The following is a 17528-nucleotide window of genomic DNA, read 5'->3' as shown; positions in this document are numbered from 1 at the left end:
TCAATAGAAAGAATGATGAAAATAATTTCTCTTTGAATGCAGTGGAAAGAGAGTCATATGCAATCAATGCGAATATTCTGCTTGACCCGCTTTTGTTTGCTTCGTCTGTCTTTTTCGAAGACCAACAACTTATGCTGTCTGCCTCAGAAAATACAATTTTAGTTCCTCCTCAAAGAACTACATATGTCCCATCCATCGGAGAAACTCTGCTCGAACTGACAAATCCATCTTTTCAGGTTGTTCCGCTGTGCATTGAGTATCCACAGAAAGGGGAGCAGCATTCGATTCTGCCTTCTTCTCTCGAGTTTTCATGAGCGCTTCTTGTCAACGTGTGTCCTCTCCATCTTTCTCATCCACTCACTTCTATCGTCCGCACTCTGCTTTCAAAGATGCTTTCAGTGTCTTTCACTTCATCTTCCGTGTTCTCCATCCCTTCTTTATTCACCTCCTTCGTCACTTCTTTGAAAATTCTCAGTCCACATCATCCTCCATCACAACACCTGCCATCATCTCATTCTCCACGCAGCCCCTCGGACCTTCTGCCGCGTTGTCCAATCGCCTGCTGCTTTGTCTGCTGGCCACGCGCACTGCACTCACTGCTGTTGCAACCGCTGCTCACAGGCTGATGGTGAAGAAGGACTTGCTCCACAAAATATCAGCCATATTCGAGACACACCATGTCCAGAAACCTTCTTCTTCTCCTTCGATGTTCATTTCTGCCTCTCTCATCCAGCGATTGGAGGTTGTTGGCGCTGCATTCGCACAAGCCACACCTTCCGCTTTTGCTTCTGTCCAGCAAACATCTGAGTCTCAGTCAACTTCATTGGCACCGAATATAACAACAGATGCACTGGACCTGAGTGGATCTTCAAATTCTGCTGCTGATGAAGCCAATACAACTTCTGTTGGCATGCGATAAATGCATAAGGAACAGCAAGTGGAAGAAGAGGAGAACTTCCCTATCAGATAAAGAAAGACTAATTCTCAGCAATTCTTCCACATCAGCTTCAGACAAGCGTCACCTCCTCTCAGTTACCTCTCTCTTCTCTTTCGCAATCTCCCTCTCCTTTTCCCTCTTCTCCGTCATTCACATCAAAAAATTCTCCATCCTTAGTTTTCCTCCCTTTTCCTTCGAATCTCTCTCTCCCACTTCAGAGTCGTGAACGGGTATCTTTCACTTTTTCTTTTCTCCCCCATCTGGAGCAATTCCTGAGAATTCTACGATGCGAAGTCTATTTTTTTCAAAATTCTTTCTTTTTTCAAAGGATATTCTTTCATCTTCACCTGCAACTGTCCTCCTTGCTCTGCTTTTGTTACAGCTACCATCTGATTAATCATCGTAGTCATCATCATCATCTTCTTCTTCTTATCGTATTTCTTCATTTTTTACATCTTCATAAGGAATAACAGCGGAAAAAAAAAGAATAGTATTTATGAAGAAATCATCTTCTTCAAAAAATGAAAAGAAAATTATTTGGTGAATGAAGAGAATGAAGATAAAGAGAAAGATAAATTTATTAAAAACAGAATATTATGAATGGAATTTGGATTTAAAAAAATTGAAGAGATTTTAAAAGAAAAAAGGATAATATGGAAAAGGAGAAAAGTTGGAAGAGAAGACTTCAACGAGCAGTAAAAGAACGCTAAAACGGAGAAATAATCAATTGTTATTTATCTGAATCATTCCGTCTGCTGCTTCTTTTTCATGGGTGTCCTTAAGCACAGCAACAAACAGCAGGGAAGGGATGTAAGATGCGATGCTTCGGAGAGCTAATCGATGGTTGGGAAGCCACTTGGAAGTGCCAGAGAGTGCGCAGTCGCTTTGTCAAAGCGAGGCAATGTTAATCTCACAAAAGTCAGAGCTGATGATGATGCTGCAGGCAAAGGCGACATTCGGGACAGGCTGATCTGTTGCAGGTGAACAAGCAGCTGTCGATATGTTCACAGTTGTTCGCCTCTGAACTGGTCGAAAGAAATGGTAGTGAAGAAGGAGAACATCATGCTGAAGAAGCTTGTTGACTTATTTAAAACAGAAAGATGAAAATAACACGCTGAATCATTCAGTGGATAAATAGTGGTGATGAGATGCTCAACGAAGAAGCTGATGCTATTATTGAAAAACCAGCAGAGGCTAGGCAGGATGTAGGGTGGAGAGGTTGGAGTGGGAGAGGAAGAGGGAGGAAGCGGGGAGAGCACGAATAGCAGGGCAGGTGAGGTGGAGGGAATGGACAGATATCCTGGAGAGGCGAAGGGTAACTTTGCAAGCACAAATGAGCATTGAGCTGAAGTGGAAAGGATGTTTTGGAGAGGAAAAGAGGGAGGAGAACACAGCGAGGGACCCATCGAGGAAGGAGAAGAGGGAAGAGTGAGCAGATGCGAATGAGGAGTGAAGGAGAAGTGGCAGTGGGTGGTGATGCAGGTGTTGAGAAAGGTGACAACAGCAGAGCATCTGAGGAGGAAGACATCCAAATGTATTTAAAAGACGAGGAAGAGGATGGAAGACAGAGATAGAGAAAGATGAAAAAGTGCAAGTGAAGATTTTCGTTTAATGGAAGCATTTTTGGCGCAAAAAATGAAAATTCACAAATTGTATTGTTCAATTTTTTAAATAGTGATTTTTTTTTTATTATCATCTGTCACTTCTTTTGACGAATAAATCAACAAAAGTTCTTTTTTGCATTATTTGTTTTAAAATCGAAATAAACTGCAAACTGTGAATTTCTTGTGAAATATCCTGCATAACAATCATATTTTTGTTTTTGTGTTTTCGATAATTGTTTTTTTCAACATATTTATTTGGATCTTCAACATCTATTTTGAAATTTCTTTTCAATAACATCATTTAACATTCTTCATTTAAGAAATTGATTTATTGAGTATTGAAACAATCATTATCATGCTTCTCAAACAAGATAACTTATGTTTTATAATGTTTATTGAATTTTCGAGTTTTTTTTTTGAAATTATTTTTATTTTATGATATTTGTAATAAAATAAATTGGAAACAAATTAAAAACAACAAATAATTAATAATGATAATATATTAAACTATATTTTTATCAAAATATTAATTAAAATTTTCTAATAAACCCCACCCTTAATAAAAAATTATAATGATCAAACTTCGTAATTTTTTGTGATATCAAAAAAAATCACCCACTTTATTTTAATGTAATTTCAAATAAAAAATCTCGTATCAATCCCACACTTAATGAAACAATTTTTTGATCAAACGTCGGAATTTTTGATGATATCAAAAAAAATCACCCATATTTTATACTGATTGAAAAGAAACATCAACGTATTAGGCAAATGGAGAAGATCCTGGTACCTCATGATCAACTCCCTTAATTATTAATATTCTGTTATTTATTCTTATTGTGCATATTAGGTTTTAGGGTTTTGAAGAGTTAAACAATTTCATATTGGATAGTGTGATGGTTTAGGGTTTTACAGAGCAAATTTAGGGTTAGGGTTAACCCTAGAAGAGATTTTCAAAATGAAAATGATATAAATAGTGGGTGGGATCACCTTGGTACCAGGATCTACTCCACTTGCCACGTATTATCACAACTTAATCTTCTTTTCTAATCTTTTGATGACTTTAAAAGAAATAACAAAAGACCTATCCAAAAACTATTCACAGAAAAATGTTATGCTGAAAGCAATAATCACACTTTTAAGAGAATCTCAAAGGTAAAATAAATAATTTTTTTTATCAAATAAAACTTTTATCATTTTTCTTTTTCATATTTAGGCAAGTCTGCATGATAATTTTGAAATCCTCTTTTCTGACAAGGTGGCCGAGTGGTTAAGGCGTTAGCCTGCTAAGTTAATTCCCTTTGGGAGCATGGGTTCAAATCCCATCCTTGTCGATTTTTTTTTCTTTTAGATAATTAGGAAAAATTTTTCAGAAAATGTATTCTTGAACAAGATGAAGAATGAAATGAGTTTTTTTTTAATTTGAGGATAATTTTTTTATTTCCTCCCATTAATTATTTTTACAGATGAAAAACAATGAATAAGATATTTATTTTGAGGCTTGCTTTATATGCTTTTTGCAAAATTTACAAAAGCTAAGAAAAAATTACTACAAGACTCTTTTCAAAAAAATGAGGTGCAAATTTCATTGTTGTTCGAAAAGATCCTTTTGTGACAATTGAACAGAGAAAGAATTTTTTGTTATTGTATTTATATTTTCATTGGAAGCGTGAATAAGAAAAATACATGCAAGCAGAATGAGCAAAACATTACAAAACTTAAAAACAACACGAAAAAAATATTTCAAATTATTGAAATTTTGTTTGCGTTATCGTTTGTTACAGAACGTGCAGTGTTTCAAAGGGATTAAATTATGACAACTCCTCAAAGAGTTTGATTCTTCTATGTGGAATTTTGAATGATGATAGTCATGTTTGAAAAATAAAAAATAAACATTTGAAGAAGCTTTACTGTATTTGAGAAACGAAATGATTACAGTAAAAATAAATTATTAGAATGAATTATTTAGTAAAAAAATGTGTGTTTCAAATAATATTGAAACCATATAATTTATTGAAAAAATTCCCCCATCAACAAGCCTGGTTAGCTCAGTCGGTAGAGCGTTGCTCTAATAAGGCAACGGTCGCAGGTTCGAGCCCTGCACTAGGCAGTTCTTTTTGGCATTCAAAAATTTACTGTGTTTTTATAAAAGAAATTTTTTTTTTAAAAAATGAAAATGTGAACTGCATCAAAAAATAAAAAATTTGTACATTTCATTGTTTCTTAAGAATTTATACACAGAATCAAATTTTTGAAAAAATACAAAAAATTGAGTTTTTAAGTTAGAATCGATATTTGTTCAATTTTTCGAAGCAAGCAACATCTTCTTAAAACACACATCTCAAGATTGACAGTCGTTCATCTTGGTCTTAAAGTTGGTGCATTTATTGGCTTTGATTCAAAATATGCACATAGAAATTCAGCAATTAAAATAAGCAAGCAAAGGGTGATTAAGTGACTTATCCACCAAGAAGGAGAAGTTGGAAAACCACCAAATGGAAGAGCAATTATTATATCCAAAAAACATGCAGATATAGCGAAATCCCAACACTTTTTGGACTTTTGAACAACAATAGGATACAATCCACAACTTTTAATAAAACAATATTGTACTGAAACAAATAATAATTGGTAATACCTCAGAAGAGAACCAATCAATAAAGTTAGAATTTTTATCCATCCAATTCGAGTTGAAAATGAAAAATCATCATGCTGCATGAAATCTTGCAATGTGATTATATTTGGTTTTTTGAATAGGAAAGCTAATCCCAAATATGCAATTCCCTGACAAAAGTACCATCCACACAAAATTGTGATGATTTGCCTAAAACCTAATTACGAATTAAAAATTAACAATTTATAACAAACAATATCAAAAGAGGTGGGTCGAAAATATCAGCTCGAAAAGAAGAATAAAGAAAATCACGCATTAGAAGGAGATTTTATGATGGGCAAATATTTTTCACAATTTTGAAAAATCGCATGAAGAATTTTTCCTTTTATCCTGCGCAATTTTCCAAAGCAAGATGAAATTGCAAATGGATGTCCCCTTATTAATGGGTGCCAGAAAATAAAAAAAAATATTTTTAAACATCGGAAGATAAATTCTTTTGATGCCAAAAGAAAAGCAGCAACAATTATTTACATGCCCGTACATTGGTTGGGACTTATACTTTCATGGATGCCCACCGGAAGATTTCCAAAATCTCTTCCCAGGAATTAATGCTTGGATTGAATTTTTTAAGTCAAAATATGCTTCTCCTGCAGTTCAGGTTTGAATGTGTCATGCATTTATTTTTGAAATATTTATAAAATAAAATTTCTTATTCTTTTTTTTAAAGAATGATGCAATTGGAAAATATATTGTTCCATTCGATGCTTCTGTACTTAAAACAATTCCACAAGACTCTCCTCTTATAAGCAATATTGCAGTTTCAAACTTTATGACAAGAGTCGAAACTCTTCATGAAGAAGTTTTACGGCAAATGAGACTTGCTGCTCATCAAGTGCTTTTTCGATATAGCGGAATTCCAATGCTCCCGTATAGCGATGAGCCTGTTTTACTTCGAATATTTAATTATCGACCAACACCCCTGCGCGATGTGAAATCAAATTTTATCAATAAATTTGTTTCTATTAAAGGAACTGTTGTGAGAGTAGGACCTGTAAGACCATTAATTGTAAAGGCAACTTTTATTTGCGCGAGATGCGAAACTCGAATTGAATTTCCTTTCCCCGAGGGGAGATGGGATATGCCACAATCCTGCCCAACACCTGGCTGCCGTTCAAAAATTTTTAATCCTGACAGACGATCGATAGTTGCCGTTGATTGGCAGAAAATCAGAATACAGGAAATAATCACAGATTTCAAAGACAGCGGTAGAATTCCACGTACCATCGAATGCGAGCTTACTGAAGAGCTTGTTGGTGCTTGCGTGCCTGGAGATATTGCCTGCATCACAGGAGTTGCTCGTATTGTGTCTGCAGAATCTGAAGGAATCACCTCTGCAGGTCCGCCTCGAAATGGAGGATTTGCAAATGAAAGAGGATTTGGGAGAGGCAGGCGGGGTTGGAGAGGAAGAGGAGGAAACTTCTCTTCTCAGAATGTTCGACAGCCACCAACATTGTTCTTGATCTTTATCTATGCCAACAACATTACAACTTCCAGAGATGGAATGGCAATTACAGACAACTTTAGCTCTTCGTCTTCTGCTGCTGGGACGTCTGCTGCATCATCAGCTTCTCTGAAGTCAACTCCCTTTTCAACAGCCCGCGATGCTGCCTTGATTCGCCGCATTGTGTATCGCCCGAATCTCTTCCAGTTTTTAGTAAACTCACTCGCACCAAACATCTATGGCCATCAGATCATCAAACAAGGCTTTCTGCTGGCGCTGTTTGGAGGCACGGACAGAAGCGATACTTCTCGCAGAGATGCTTTGGCTGACTCCTTTTCTGCAGCTGTTTTGGGACCGAATGGAAACGGAGGAGCAGGAAATCAAGGGCAGCAGATGGGATTGAGCGAAAGAGAGCGCTTGAGCAGAACGGCTTTTACGTCTACGACTCCTGTTAGGAGCAGCATTCACATGCTTATTGTGGGAGATCCGGGAATGGGTAAAAGTCAGATGCTTCGGGCTGTTGCGACTGCCACTCCACGGGGTGTGTATGTGGGTGGAAACACATCGACATCGTCTGGTCTTACCGTCACTGTTGTGAAGGAAGGAGGAGACTTCGCATTGGAGGCTGGCGCTCTTATTTTGGGCGACAGAGGAACTTGCTGCATTGACGAATTCGACAAAATGGGGCAGGAGCACCAGGCGCTTCTTGAAGCGATGGAGCAGCAGTCTATTTCTATTGCGAAGGGAGGGCTTGTATGCTCGCTGTCTGCAAGGACTTCTGTGCTCGCTGCAGCCAACCCAAGCGGAGGGCATTACGACCGATCGAAGACAGTGAGTGAGAATCTGAGGCTGTCTCCGATGATTCTGTCTCGCTTCGATCTTGTGTTTGTGATGATGGACAAGCCAGACGCAGAGACGGACAGGAAGCTTTCTGAGCATCTTGTGCGAATGCACGCGATGAGGGCTGATACAGCAGAGGAAATGGAGCACAAGCGGATGAAAGATGACCAGTATTGGCTCGAAGGCAAGCGTGATCCAGAAGTTGTGCTGCTTCCTTCTTCTTCTTCTTCGCAGCCTGTTTCGTTGTTGTATTCACAGACGCCTGAACGTCAATCTTTAGCTTATGCGTCTGCTCCCATTTCTCCGTCTTTAAATTTTGAAATGCCAACTCCTCGTTCTCAAATGTCACAGCACCAGTATCTGTCCGTTCCATCCACATCTCAATCAACAGCTGCGCCATCTTCAGACACAGACACCCGTGGCTCCCTTGCTTTGCTCCCACCTCCTTCGACGCAAGCACAGCTTGCTGCAAAATCTCTGATTGATGCTCCGACATTTGATCCTGTGCCTGTCCAGCATCTTCGGAGGTACATTGCATATGCCCGTGCACACTGCCATCCTCGACTCACAGAAGGGGCAGTGACAAAACTGAGGGAGTACTTTTTGGATTTGCGAAGGCTCCATCATTCTTCTGATGCTGCTGTTGTGACGGCCAGACAGCTGGAGTCACTTAGAAGACTGGCAGAAGCACGGGCTAAAAGCGAGCTGAGAGAAGAAGTTACGTCGAGCGATGCGCAGGATGTGATTGACATGATGCGGCAGTCGCTTTATGACAACCTTGCGAACGAGACAGGGCTGCTGGAGATTTCAAGGGCGACTGGCATGAGCCGTTCGAAGGATGTGACGCGGCTGGCGAGGGCGCTGCATTCTGCATCGCACAATCAAGGGAGAGCTACGATGTCTACAAGGGAAATACAGGATGTGGCAAGAGGGATCGGAATCACAAAAGAACTGAACAGATTGATTGAAACTATGAATCACCATGGAATTCTTCTGAAAAAGCCAGGAGGAGTTTATCAAATTAAGGCAGCTGATTATGTGACCTGAACATATTATCCTCCATTTTTGCACACATTTCATATCTTTCGCACTAAACATATCACCATTTCGTCATTTCGTCATTCCACCATTTCATTTGCAATCCATTTCAACCACTTCACAAAAAAAAATTTTTTTTTCTTTTTTTCGTTGCAAGTCTATTTTTATTTTTGAAACAAAATTGTGACCACAACCGTTGTGAAACTAAAAGAGCTATATGTAAAAAAAAAAAAAATATGAGAGAGATTATCAGGAGAAGAATTACAGATATCTCTACAAAATAAAACAAATTAATAAACAATTTTCCCTTCTAATTTATTAATTAATAAATACTAATCTAGCTAAAGGGAGGAGGAGTATAAAAAAGCCACAAAAATAGAAACAAAAAAAGAAAAGAAAAGAAAAGAACAATATATGAAAGATAATGAATTCGAAATGCATTTTGAACAGCAGCTAAAGTAGGAACAATCAATCGTCGCTAACAATCACATCAAAAGAAAAGAAAGAGAAAGAGAGAAAGAGAAAAAGAGAAAGAGAAAGAGAGAAAGAGAAAGAGAGAAAGAGAAAAAGAGAAAGAGAAAAAGAGAAAGAGAAAAAGAGAAAGAGAAAAAGAGAAAGAGAAAAAGAGAAAGAGAAAAAGAGAAAGAGAAAGAGAGAAAGAGAAAAAGAGAAAGAGAAAGAAGAGAAAGAGAAAAAGAGAAAAGAAAGAAAAAAGAGAAAGAGAAAAAGAGAAAGAGAAAAAGAGAAAGAGAAAGAGAGAAAGAGAGAAAGAGAAAAAGAGAAAGAGAAAGAGAGAAAGAGAAAAAGAGAAAGAGAAAAAGAGAAAGAGAAAAAGAGAAAGAAATAGAGAGAGAGAGAGAGAAAAGCACTTTAAAAGGCAATCTCAAAAGGGTACATTTACAATCAAAGCAAGAAGAACAAGTAAATCTTACAGGCTCATTTCAAACGCTGTGCTGAACATCGACGCAAACTCCTCTGGAAAGTTCCCATTCACTGCAGACATACCATCCACCTCCCTCTGCGCTGCAGAAGGCAACCAGTCATCGTCATCATCATTGAAACCTTCACCCAGCAATGGATTGCTACTGATGCTACTATTGCTGCTGCTGATACTATTGCTGCTATTGTTGCTGCCAACACCAGATGAATCGAAGGAAGACAAAGCACTTGGCGTACTGCCAGAAAGAGGAGAAAGAATGGAGCTTGAGGGAGGGACAAAAGCAGAAGAGGTGGGAAGAGGAGGAGTGAAAGAAGTCAGAAACAGAGAGGATTCAAAGGACGAAGGAGAGACAGGAGAGGAAGACGGTGCAAAAGAAGAGAGCGAAGGCAAAGGGGAAGGAGAGGAGGAGTAAGAATCTGGCATTGCAGGGTATTTTACTGACTGCGAAGGGAAGGAATCCTGAAAGTATGTTGAAGGCGCCTGGGGAGCCGCTGCTGTTTTTGGATATGACATCAAATAGGAATCAGCTACAGAAGAAGAAGAAGAGGAGGAGGATGATGAAGATGAAGGAGAAGAAGAAATAGATGCAGAAATGGCAGCCGGATACGAAGAGGGATAGAACGCTGATGTTTGAGATTGCACAATCAGTTGCTGCTGCTGCATCTGTTGCTGTTGCTGCCGAGAAAGTGATGCTTGCTGTGTTAGTTGCTGTGGATGTTGCATCGGCGTGCCATCATAAAGACTAGTTGCATACGAATACATTGCAGGCGAGAGCGGCCTCTCAGAAATTGGGGGATGCATCAGAGCAAGCGGAGGAGAAGAAGGAAAGCGCAGGGCATCTGAATAGAACGAAGGAGAATACGAAAAGGGCGGTTCTTCAGGAATTTGTGATGGTTCTGATGTTTTGACTGAATAGGGCATTTGATAGGCAGATATGAAAGTACTTGGGGTGGAAGGATAAGCTGTGGGAGCATGCCATATCGAAGGAGGGTATGAGAGATATTCCAACGGTTTGCCTTGGAGTGAGCTGTCACGGAGTGAATTTCCGAATGATGATGATGAAGGAAGAGGAGAAGATGATGAAGGAGATGAAGAAGAAGTATAAGTTCTATTTGGCGGCAAACTGGAGTCCAAATTCTGCTCTTTTTTCTTTAATGCAAGGGCATTGTAGTATTGTGCTCTGCCATTTGGATAGAGTGATAGCTTCGGAATCCCAGCAAAATTGTCGCTTTCATCTGACGAATCAAAATCTGTTTGAGTTGCGTCATCGTCATCATTGCTATCACTGCCATCTCCAGATCCATCTTCTTCTTTCATTAAGTCTGCCCTCATTCTTTTCTTCTTTGTTCTTCTGAGATATTTAGGTGTGCTGTGCATAAGCGCTTCCTTCCGTGTCCTCTTCCGCTTCTTGTTCATAGCACCGACAGTGCCATCATCACCTACCCCTCTTTTACCTCCTTGAAAGTTTTGTGGTGTGTCTTCAAGATTATCAGATAGAAAAGACGAGCTGTCACTTTCTTTCGCTTTATCTTCGTCTCCTTTCTCTTCGCTGTCATCTTCGTTGAAGTCTAACTCGGCGCTTCTTTCGTCTTCGCTCTCTGCCTCCTTCTCTTCCAGATACATATCATTCCCGGCCTCTTCATCCATCAGCATTTGCTCACTCTTCCCTTTCCCTGAAACCCCCTTCTCCTTCTCGCTCTTGTCTTTGTTTTTGTCAAATAGCTCTTCCAGAACTTGCTCAGCAATTGCAACTCCTTTCAATCTCTGCTCAAACTTCTCAAAGGAAATATGTTCTGGAGAGTCCATTTGAAGCAATTTCTGCTTCGCTTTCCCAATCGCTTGCTTTCCACCACTTGACGCACTTTCTTCTCCTTCTCCTTCTCCTTCACCTTCTTCTCCCATCCTTTTGAACTCTTCAATCATCTCCTTCTTCTTCGTCTTCCTCCACAGGCGCATCGCATCCAACAGCTCTTCTCCAAACGAGTTTGTGCTTTCCCCAAACACTTTCGCATTGCTCATGTGGATGGCATACAAGTTGTTGCTGTTCTCTTGTGTAACTTCCACATACTCTGATGCGAACAAGTCACTCAGCAAACACGAATGCTCCTTGTGCTGTAAGTACACCTGCACAGTACGGATGAACAAGGGAGTAAGAAACTTCGGTGCAGTTGAAGAGGAGGAGGAAGAATTTGAAGAATTTGAAGAATTTGAAGAAGAGAGTTCAGTGAAGAAAGAGAAAGCAGACATGAGAGAAGGAGGCGGGATGACTTCCTTTTTCAGCAAGTTTGACAGCTGACAGAGCAGAAAGTAGTTTCGGAAGGACTCTCGCAACAGAACCTCATCATCAACGAGATATATAAGCTCATCATCTGGATTTTCTTCTGATTTTCCCTTTGATTTCACCTCTGTTTTTCCATCCGATGAATTCGATGAATTATATGGAATGTCAACTTTTGCCTTTGTTTCCGATGATGGAGATGATGACGATGACGAAGATGTTGATACTGATGACACATTCGCTTTCTGTTTAATGTGTGTCGGGTGCCTTCTGAGCAGATAGGAGTAAACAGTCGAGATAAACACAAGCGGATAATTCATCAACGACCCCGAGCGGAAGATCAGCAGCCCGCGATTGATGATTTCAATGAGACACAACCGCATAATCTCGTTCGACACCACAAGCGCCCCCGCATAGAAGCGGAAGCTGAGCAGCAACAGAGCTACACTTGACACAGCGACTAAGTAATAGCAGGCGGTCTGCACTGGATAGGAACCAGTGGTTACTGCATCCATAGTGAGGGAAGGAGGAAAATCAGGCTGCTGGATTTGGCCCACGAACGTGCTGCAGTCCATCGAAAGCGAGGAAAACAGCTGTGCCACTTCGGCTTTCAGCCTGGAAGAGGACAAAAAATTAATCTCATTTGATGTTGAAGGAGGCTGAGCTGATGTTGTTGAAGATGCAGATGCAAATGCTGAGGAGGAAGAGGAAGAGGAAGAGGAAGGATCGAATGGGTTTTCTTGCACAAACCGCACAACATTGTGGAGGAACTGGAGAGGAAAACGGAGCATCGTTGGGAACTGCACTCCGTCGTCTCTCTTCTGTCTGTCGCTGTTCTTGTTTCTTTCCTTTGCTGCATTCGATCCGTTTTGAGTGTCTTTTTCTTTTCCATTGCTTTTTTCTCTCTGACACACAAGCGACGAAAGCGAAGGATGCACAATAGCATTCACCATGTCCAGTGGCGTAGCAGCGTTAGGAGTCCAGTGCTCTTGTTTTGCCTTGCTCAGATCAAAAAAACTCGTCTTGTTCAGTGGGCTTTCGATATCTTGCGTCTGTTTTGTCCCAAATTGGATGAACGGTGGAGGAATGATTGTCGACAGAAGACAGGTCAAATCCACATTTTTGTTGTGTGTCAGCTCTTCTCCGCATTTGCACACGAAATTTCCTCGTTTCTTCGCCATTTCGCACAGTGTTTCGCGCGCTTTCTGCTCAGAAAAGAGATCTGGATGGATCTTTGACAGATCGAGAAACCAGCAAGACAAAGTGTTTTTGGTGTTTTCATTGGGATTTGCTGACGACTCAGATGATGCTGGGAAATATTGCGTGGGGCGAGGAGGAATAAAGTCCAAAAATGGATTTGATGATGCAGTTTTTGGAAGTTCCTGCGTTTGCGAAATTGTTAGTGGTGACGTTGCACTTGCTGTAGACGGATGGGTCGATGGAACAGAATCATCCTTTTGCTTACCATCATCATTGGCTTTGTTTTCTGTTTCATCATTCGATTCGTTCACCGCCTTTTCTTGCAAATTGTCGCAACGCCTTCCAAAATCCGAGATTGCACACGTAACAAACGGATCACGATTCACCCTTGATACTTCGTGCAGCGTCAGAATTGGCTCCAGTGTTTGCGCGCCAGCTGCAATCAGCAGCCCAAACGTGGTGTTCAACGAGCGCACAACCGCATGCAGATGCTCCGCAGGAAAGGGGGTGCAGTGGAACGGGAAGAAGTCTGCTTTCGAGAACGGGCGCATGATGAAGAACGAGACAGGGAAGAGAGCTGTAACCAGGAACATTGTGCTGTGCAAGGAGAGATACGTACGGATGGAAAGGCTGCCAGTGGGGCTGCAGGCGAAGGAGTGTGTGATGTCTGCTGCATCCAGCGAGGCAAGCGTTGACTCCAGCTCAAACTTGCTCGGATCAGCCGCATGTGTCTTTGTTGGAGTCAGATGTTTCAGCTGTTTCAGCAGGGAAGTCTGAGATGCAATGTCACAGTGAGAAGAAATGTTGTTCGCGACAAAATTGGCCAATAGGAGTGTTGTGATGTACTCTTTCATTTTTTTCGGTGTGGTCGTCGTCAGCCTGTGCACAAACACAATCATCTTCTCAAACAGCGCCTGCTGCGGAGATACGATGCGAGTCGGGGAGATTTCAGAGAACGAGCCGGAAAGAACAGCTTTCAAAGCACTCCCCTTCATCTCTACGGTGGACACAAACATGGAAAGCCACGTGCGGAGAGGGCGTTGTGGGCTGATTTCCTGTGCCGAGAATTGTTCAGAAGAAGAAGAAGAAGAAGAAGAAGAAGTTGATGTTGCATTAGAACTACCTTCTGTTTTCTTTGATTGTTCAATTGTTGTTGTTGCTGTTGTCGAGTTGCTTGCATCACTCATAGAATATTGTGTTGAATGAGGCCTTGACGCTTCGGTCGAGCCAATGCCCTGCGCCACAAATGTCGCATAGTCCTGGAACTCCTTGTGGCTGATGTTCTCTTTGAGCGAGCGGATGATGGACGAGACAGACGCCGCCTCGGCTATCATTAGCAGCGCTGACGTGTTCTGGCAGAAAGATTGGGAGATAGAGCGGTTGCAGCTGCCTCTGCAGCTGCTGTCAAATAAGACGCTGGCGCTGCTGCTTTTATTGTCCTCATTGTCATTGTTAAGATTGCTGTCATTTGAATTGCTTCTGCTTCTGCAATCATTGAAACTTTCACTTTCGCTTCCACTTCCACTTCCATTTCTATTCTTACCTGCCTCTTTCATTGTCTCTTCCTCAACCTCTTCTAAAAGCCGCTCCCTTTCAGGAACAGTAATGCGGAAGATGTCTGCGTAGAATGTGCGTAATGGGTATTCAAGTGTCTGCATGTAAGTGCTAAGCAGTGGGCGGAGTATGTTTGTGTCCACTTTTGTGGCAAACAAGGGAGAGCATGCACGGCTTGCGATGGTCGTGTGGAAGATCATCACTGGCTTGGATTTTGGGGTAGTTGGAGAAGATGAAGAGGAAGAATAGGAAGAAGAAGAAAAGCCACAAGAAGCTTTTATGTACTTCTCCTTCAAATCCTTTGTCGCAAAGCATTTCGGACACCGGAACATCACCAGATTGCGGTAGATGTGATGGAGGATCCTTAAAGCAGAGTCAGTCTTCGCAAAGATGCGTAAGGGAGTCTGTACAGAGCGGTACTTCTTCAGCTGGATGGTCTCCTTCAGCTGCGGATCAGACTCTGCCTGGATGCACTCACCAATCGCACCGAAGATCCGGCCAATCGACTCTTCGTCTGCCAGCAGATTGTCTTCTTTGTGTTGATGTTTTTGCTCAAAAAAGGCAGAAGGGTTTGGTGGCTGCGTGCCTGAAAGCTGCGAGTGTGCGAATTGACGGAGGGCAGTGGAAAGCGTCCGCATGGACTGCATCATACTCTCCGCGTTGGTTCTGCACATGTTGATCTCCGGATGCAGCGTGATGTGGTGGAACGGGCTGTACTCAGAGAAGAAGAGGTCGAGTGTGGATGTGTGCTCGAACTGCTCTAATGTGTGCTTCATCATCAAGGCGCTACGGCGGTGCTGCCTCCCCACAAAGAAGCAGGAGAGGAGCAGCATACCGCGCAGATACTCAATCACAAAGCAGTCCTCCATCAGCTCGCACGGCGTGGGCGCCATGTTGTTTGCGATGCAGTAGCAGTTCAGAAATGAAGAAAGGAGAGAATAGAGAACAGGGTGCATCACAATCCCTTTGAATAGCTGCAAGCGTACACGGCTGCTGGATGACTGCTGAGAGGCAGTGCTGTTGGCTGTGTCTTTGGCAGTGCTTTTGGAGGAGTCAATGTTTGTGTCACTGACTTTGACTTTGATACTTTGAGAAGAAGCATTTGCATTCAAGGAATCATTTGGAGTGGACGATTTCTTTGAAACATCAGAAACTTCTGCTGATTTGCTTCCCCTAAAACTCTCCAAGCAATCAGTATCCTGCTTTTTGATTTCCGCTTCTCCTTTCTCTTCCTTTCCCTTCTCCTCCTTTCTTTTCTGCTCCTCTTCCTGCTTCGTCTTCAATTCTCCTGCAGTCACCGCCTTGTCCAACTTCTCCACCACCGCCGCTGAGATATCGCGTATCACCGACATTGTCGCACCCACTTTGTCAATCAGGTTCTTCTTCTTATCGCGAATGTTTCCTGTCACATCGCCCAGCACAGCTGCAATCATTCGGGCCTGCCGGATGCTCACAGCAGCCGTGTGGTTGTGCTCGATCATAGCAGCGGCAATGGCGATGATGGTGTAAAACTGCACATGCAGTGCATCCAGATAGTGCAGGACAAGATGCTCCATCCGGGTGAAGGAGGTGTGTGCTTCGTAATAGGAGGAGGAAGAAGAGGAGGAGGAAGAGGGAGAAGAAGCAGATGATGATGATGATGAGGAGGAGGAGGAAGAAGAAGAAGAAGATGATGAGGAGGAGGAGGATGATGATGACGAAGAAGAAGATTCTTTTAAAGTTGAAGAACGATGTTTCAAGCGTGCTTTCTCTCTCTTCTTGCGCTTCAGCTGCAGCAGAACCTCCACCGGGTTAAACGGAAATACAGCAAAGAAGGAAATATCGCCTCCGTGGAAATTGACATATGGATTGACATATCTCCGATAGATCTCCAGGTAAAGCAGCTTGTTCGGCCCAATCGCCAGAAACGGGATGTTCATCCGCGAAAAGCCAGTGGGCGGCTGCGGGTACGGCTGGAGAGGGACCATCGAGAGAATGTGCGGGTGGGATGACTTGCCGTGTCCATAATGAACTGATGAAGCACTACCTTTCCCTTTCCCTTTGCCTTTCCCTGGACTTTTTCCTTTGGAAGTGCCTTTGCCTTTGACCTTCACTTTGTCAAAGTCTATTCCATTGAATCTGACTTCAACCTGTTTTTGTTCCTCTGTGTTCTTCGAGCTTTTTGTTTCAGATGGAGTATCCTTTGGTGGTGAAGAAGGGAATGGCATTGAAGTCGAAGTGCTGGATGTAACAAATTTTGATAATGATTGGATCTTCACAGGAGAAGCTTGATTTGCATCATTGGAGGAAGATGAAAACGTTACGAGTGGTTTATTTGTCGAAGGAGCATTTTGTTGAATGGATGAAGGAGCGGAAAGAGGAAAAGGCTTCAACTGATTTGTTTCTTTTGCAAAAACAGTTTGCGGCGGGAGAACTGGAAATCCAACTACAGAAAAAGGTGCATTAGTTGATTTCAAAGGTGTTGGAGGTGGCGGTAACGAAGATGAATGATGAAAAGGTGTTGGAATTTGAGGAAAAACAATTGGATTCACCACAAATGGCTTTGCCACAGGAGGAACAACAAATGGAGGTAAAGAACTCTTGGCCCGAGAATGAGCTGCGACTTTAACAGGGATAGCTACGAAATGAAGAAGCAAATAAATTATTCTTTGAAGAGAAATCATAAATTTTTTACAAACTTCTATTTGATCCCCCTCTCTTTTTTGTTGGTAATTTATAGGTACATTCCAACCCCCTAGAAACGCAATTATAGCATGGAGAATTGCTACAAGAAAAAATTTTTTATTATAGAGAATAAAAAATTAATGTCACACCCATCGCATTTTATTTTTCTGTGAGTTTAGGCAAAAGACAATTATTTTGTATATCTAACAAACAACAAAATTTGAGTTCATACTTTTTCCTGCAACTGTCGCACGCATGAGGAATCATGCAAAATCTCAACTTTATGAAATTGGTTTCTGATGAATAATTGTTATGGCAAATTTCATTCTGATGGAATGTTATCGTTCATAAAATATAC

The 17528-nt window shown here is 41.6% G+C and overlaps 4 protein-coding genes across 4 annotated transcripts; 2 read left to right on the top strand and 2 right to left on the bottom strand.

The window, feature by feature from the left end:
• Window positions 1-131: 131 nt before the first annotated feature.
• Window positions 132-919, top strand: MONOS_17746 (uncharacterized protein; the record flags this gene model as incomplete). The annotated part of the gene is made up of 2 exons (XM_067870696.1): window positions 132-236; window positions 476-919. The coding sequence occupies 2 exons, from the start codon at window positions 132-134 to the stop codon at window positions 917-919; spliced, it is 549 nt and encodes a 182-aa protein (XP_067725310.1).
• A 3931-nt stretch (window positions 920-4850) lies between these two features.
• On the bottom strand, window positions 4851-5471 carry MONOS_17745 (putative Integral membrane protein S linking to the trans Golgi network; the record flags this gene model as incomplete). The annotated part of the gene is made up of 3 exons (XM_067870695.1): window positions 4851-5131; window positions 5180-5365; window positions 5410-5471. 3 exons carry the CDS (start codon window positions 5469-5471, stop codon window positions 4900-4902), a joined length of 480 nt encoding a protein of 159 aa, XP_067725309.1. The 3' UTR covers window positions 4851-4899.
• A 119-nt stretch (window positions 5472-5590) lies between these two features.
• MONOS_7929 (DNA replication licensing factor MCM8) lies at window positions 5591-8682 on the top strand. Its single transcript, XM_067878295.1, has 2 exons — window positions 5591-5813; window positions 5883-8682. Exons 1-2 carry the CDS (start codon window positions 5655-5657, stop codon window positions 8541-8543), a joined length of 2820 nt encoding a protein of 939 aa, XP_067725308.1. The 5' UTR covers window positions 5591-5654; the 3' UTR covers window positions 8544-8682.
• On the bottom strand, window positions 8672-17437 carry MONOS_7928 (uncharacterized protein; the record flags this gene model as incomplete). The annotated part of the gene is made up of 3 exons (XM_067878294.1): window positions 8672-17123; window positions 17185-17270; window positions 17403-17437. 3 exons carry the CDS (start codon window positions 17435-17437, stop codon window positions 9463-9465), a joined length of 7782 nt encoding a protein of 2593 aa, XP_067725307.1. The 3' UTR covers window positions 8672-9462.
• Window positions 17438-17528: the final 91 nt, after the last annotated feature.

Source organism: Monocercomonoides exilis (assembly GCF_001643675.1).
Source record: "Monocercomonoides exilis strain PA203 chromosome Unknown scaffold29-1213020, whole genome shotgun sequence".
Lineage (NCBI taxonomy): Eukaryota > Preaxostyla > Oxymonadida > Polymastigidae > Monocercomonoides > Monocercomonoides exilis.
Note: the sequence above shows the minus strand (reverse complement) of the source record. Positions and strands in the feature narration are given on the sequence as shown.

What these genes read in the sequence shown, in the direction of transcription:
- MONOS_7929 (XM_067878295.1), top strand. Translation starts at nt 5,655, where the DNA reads ATGCCAAAAGAAAAGCAGCAACAATTATTTACATGCCCGTACATTGGT. An exon ending in ATGCTTCTCCTGCAGTTCAG is followed by an intron (nt 5,814 to 5,882) that starts GTTTGAATGTGT and finishes TTTTTTTTAAAG; the next exon opens with AATGATGCAATTGGAAAATA.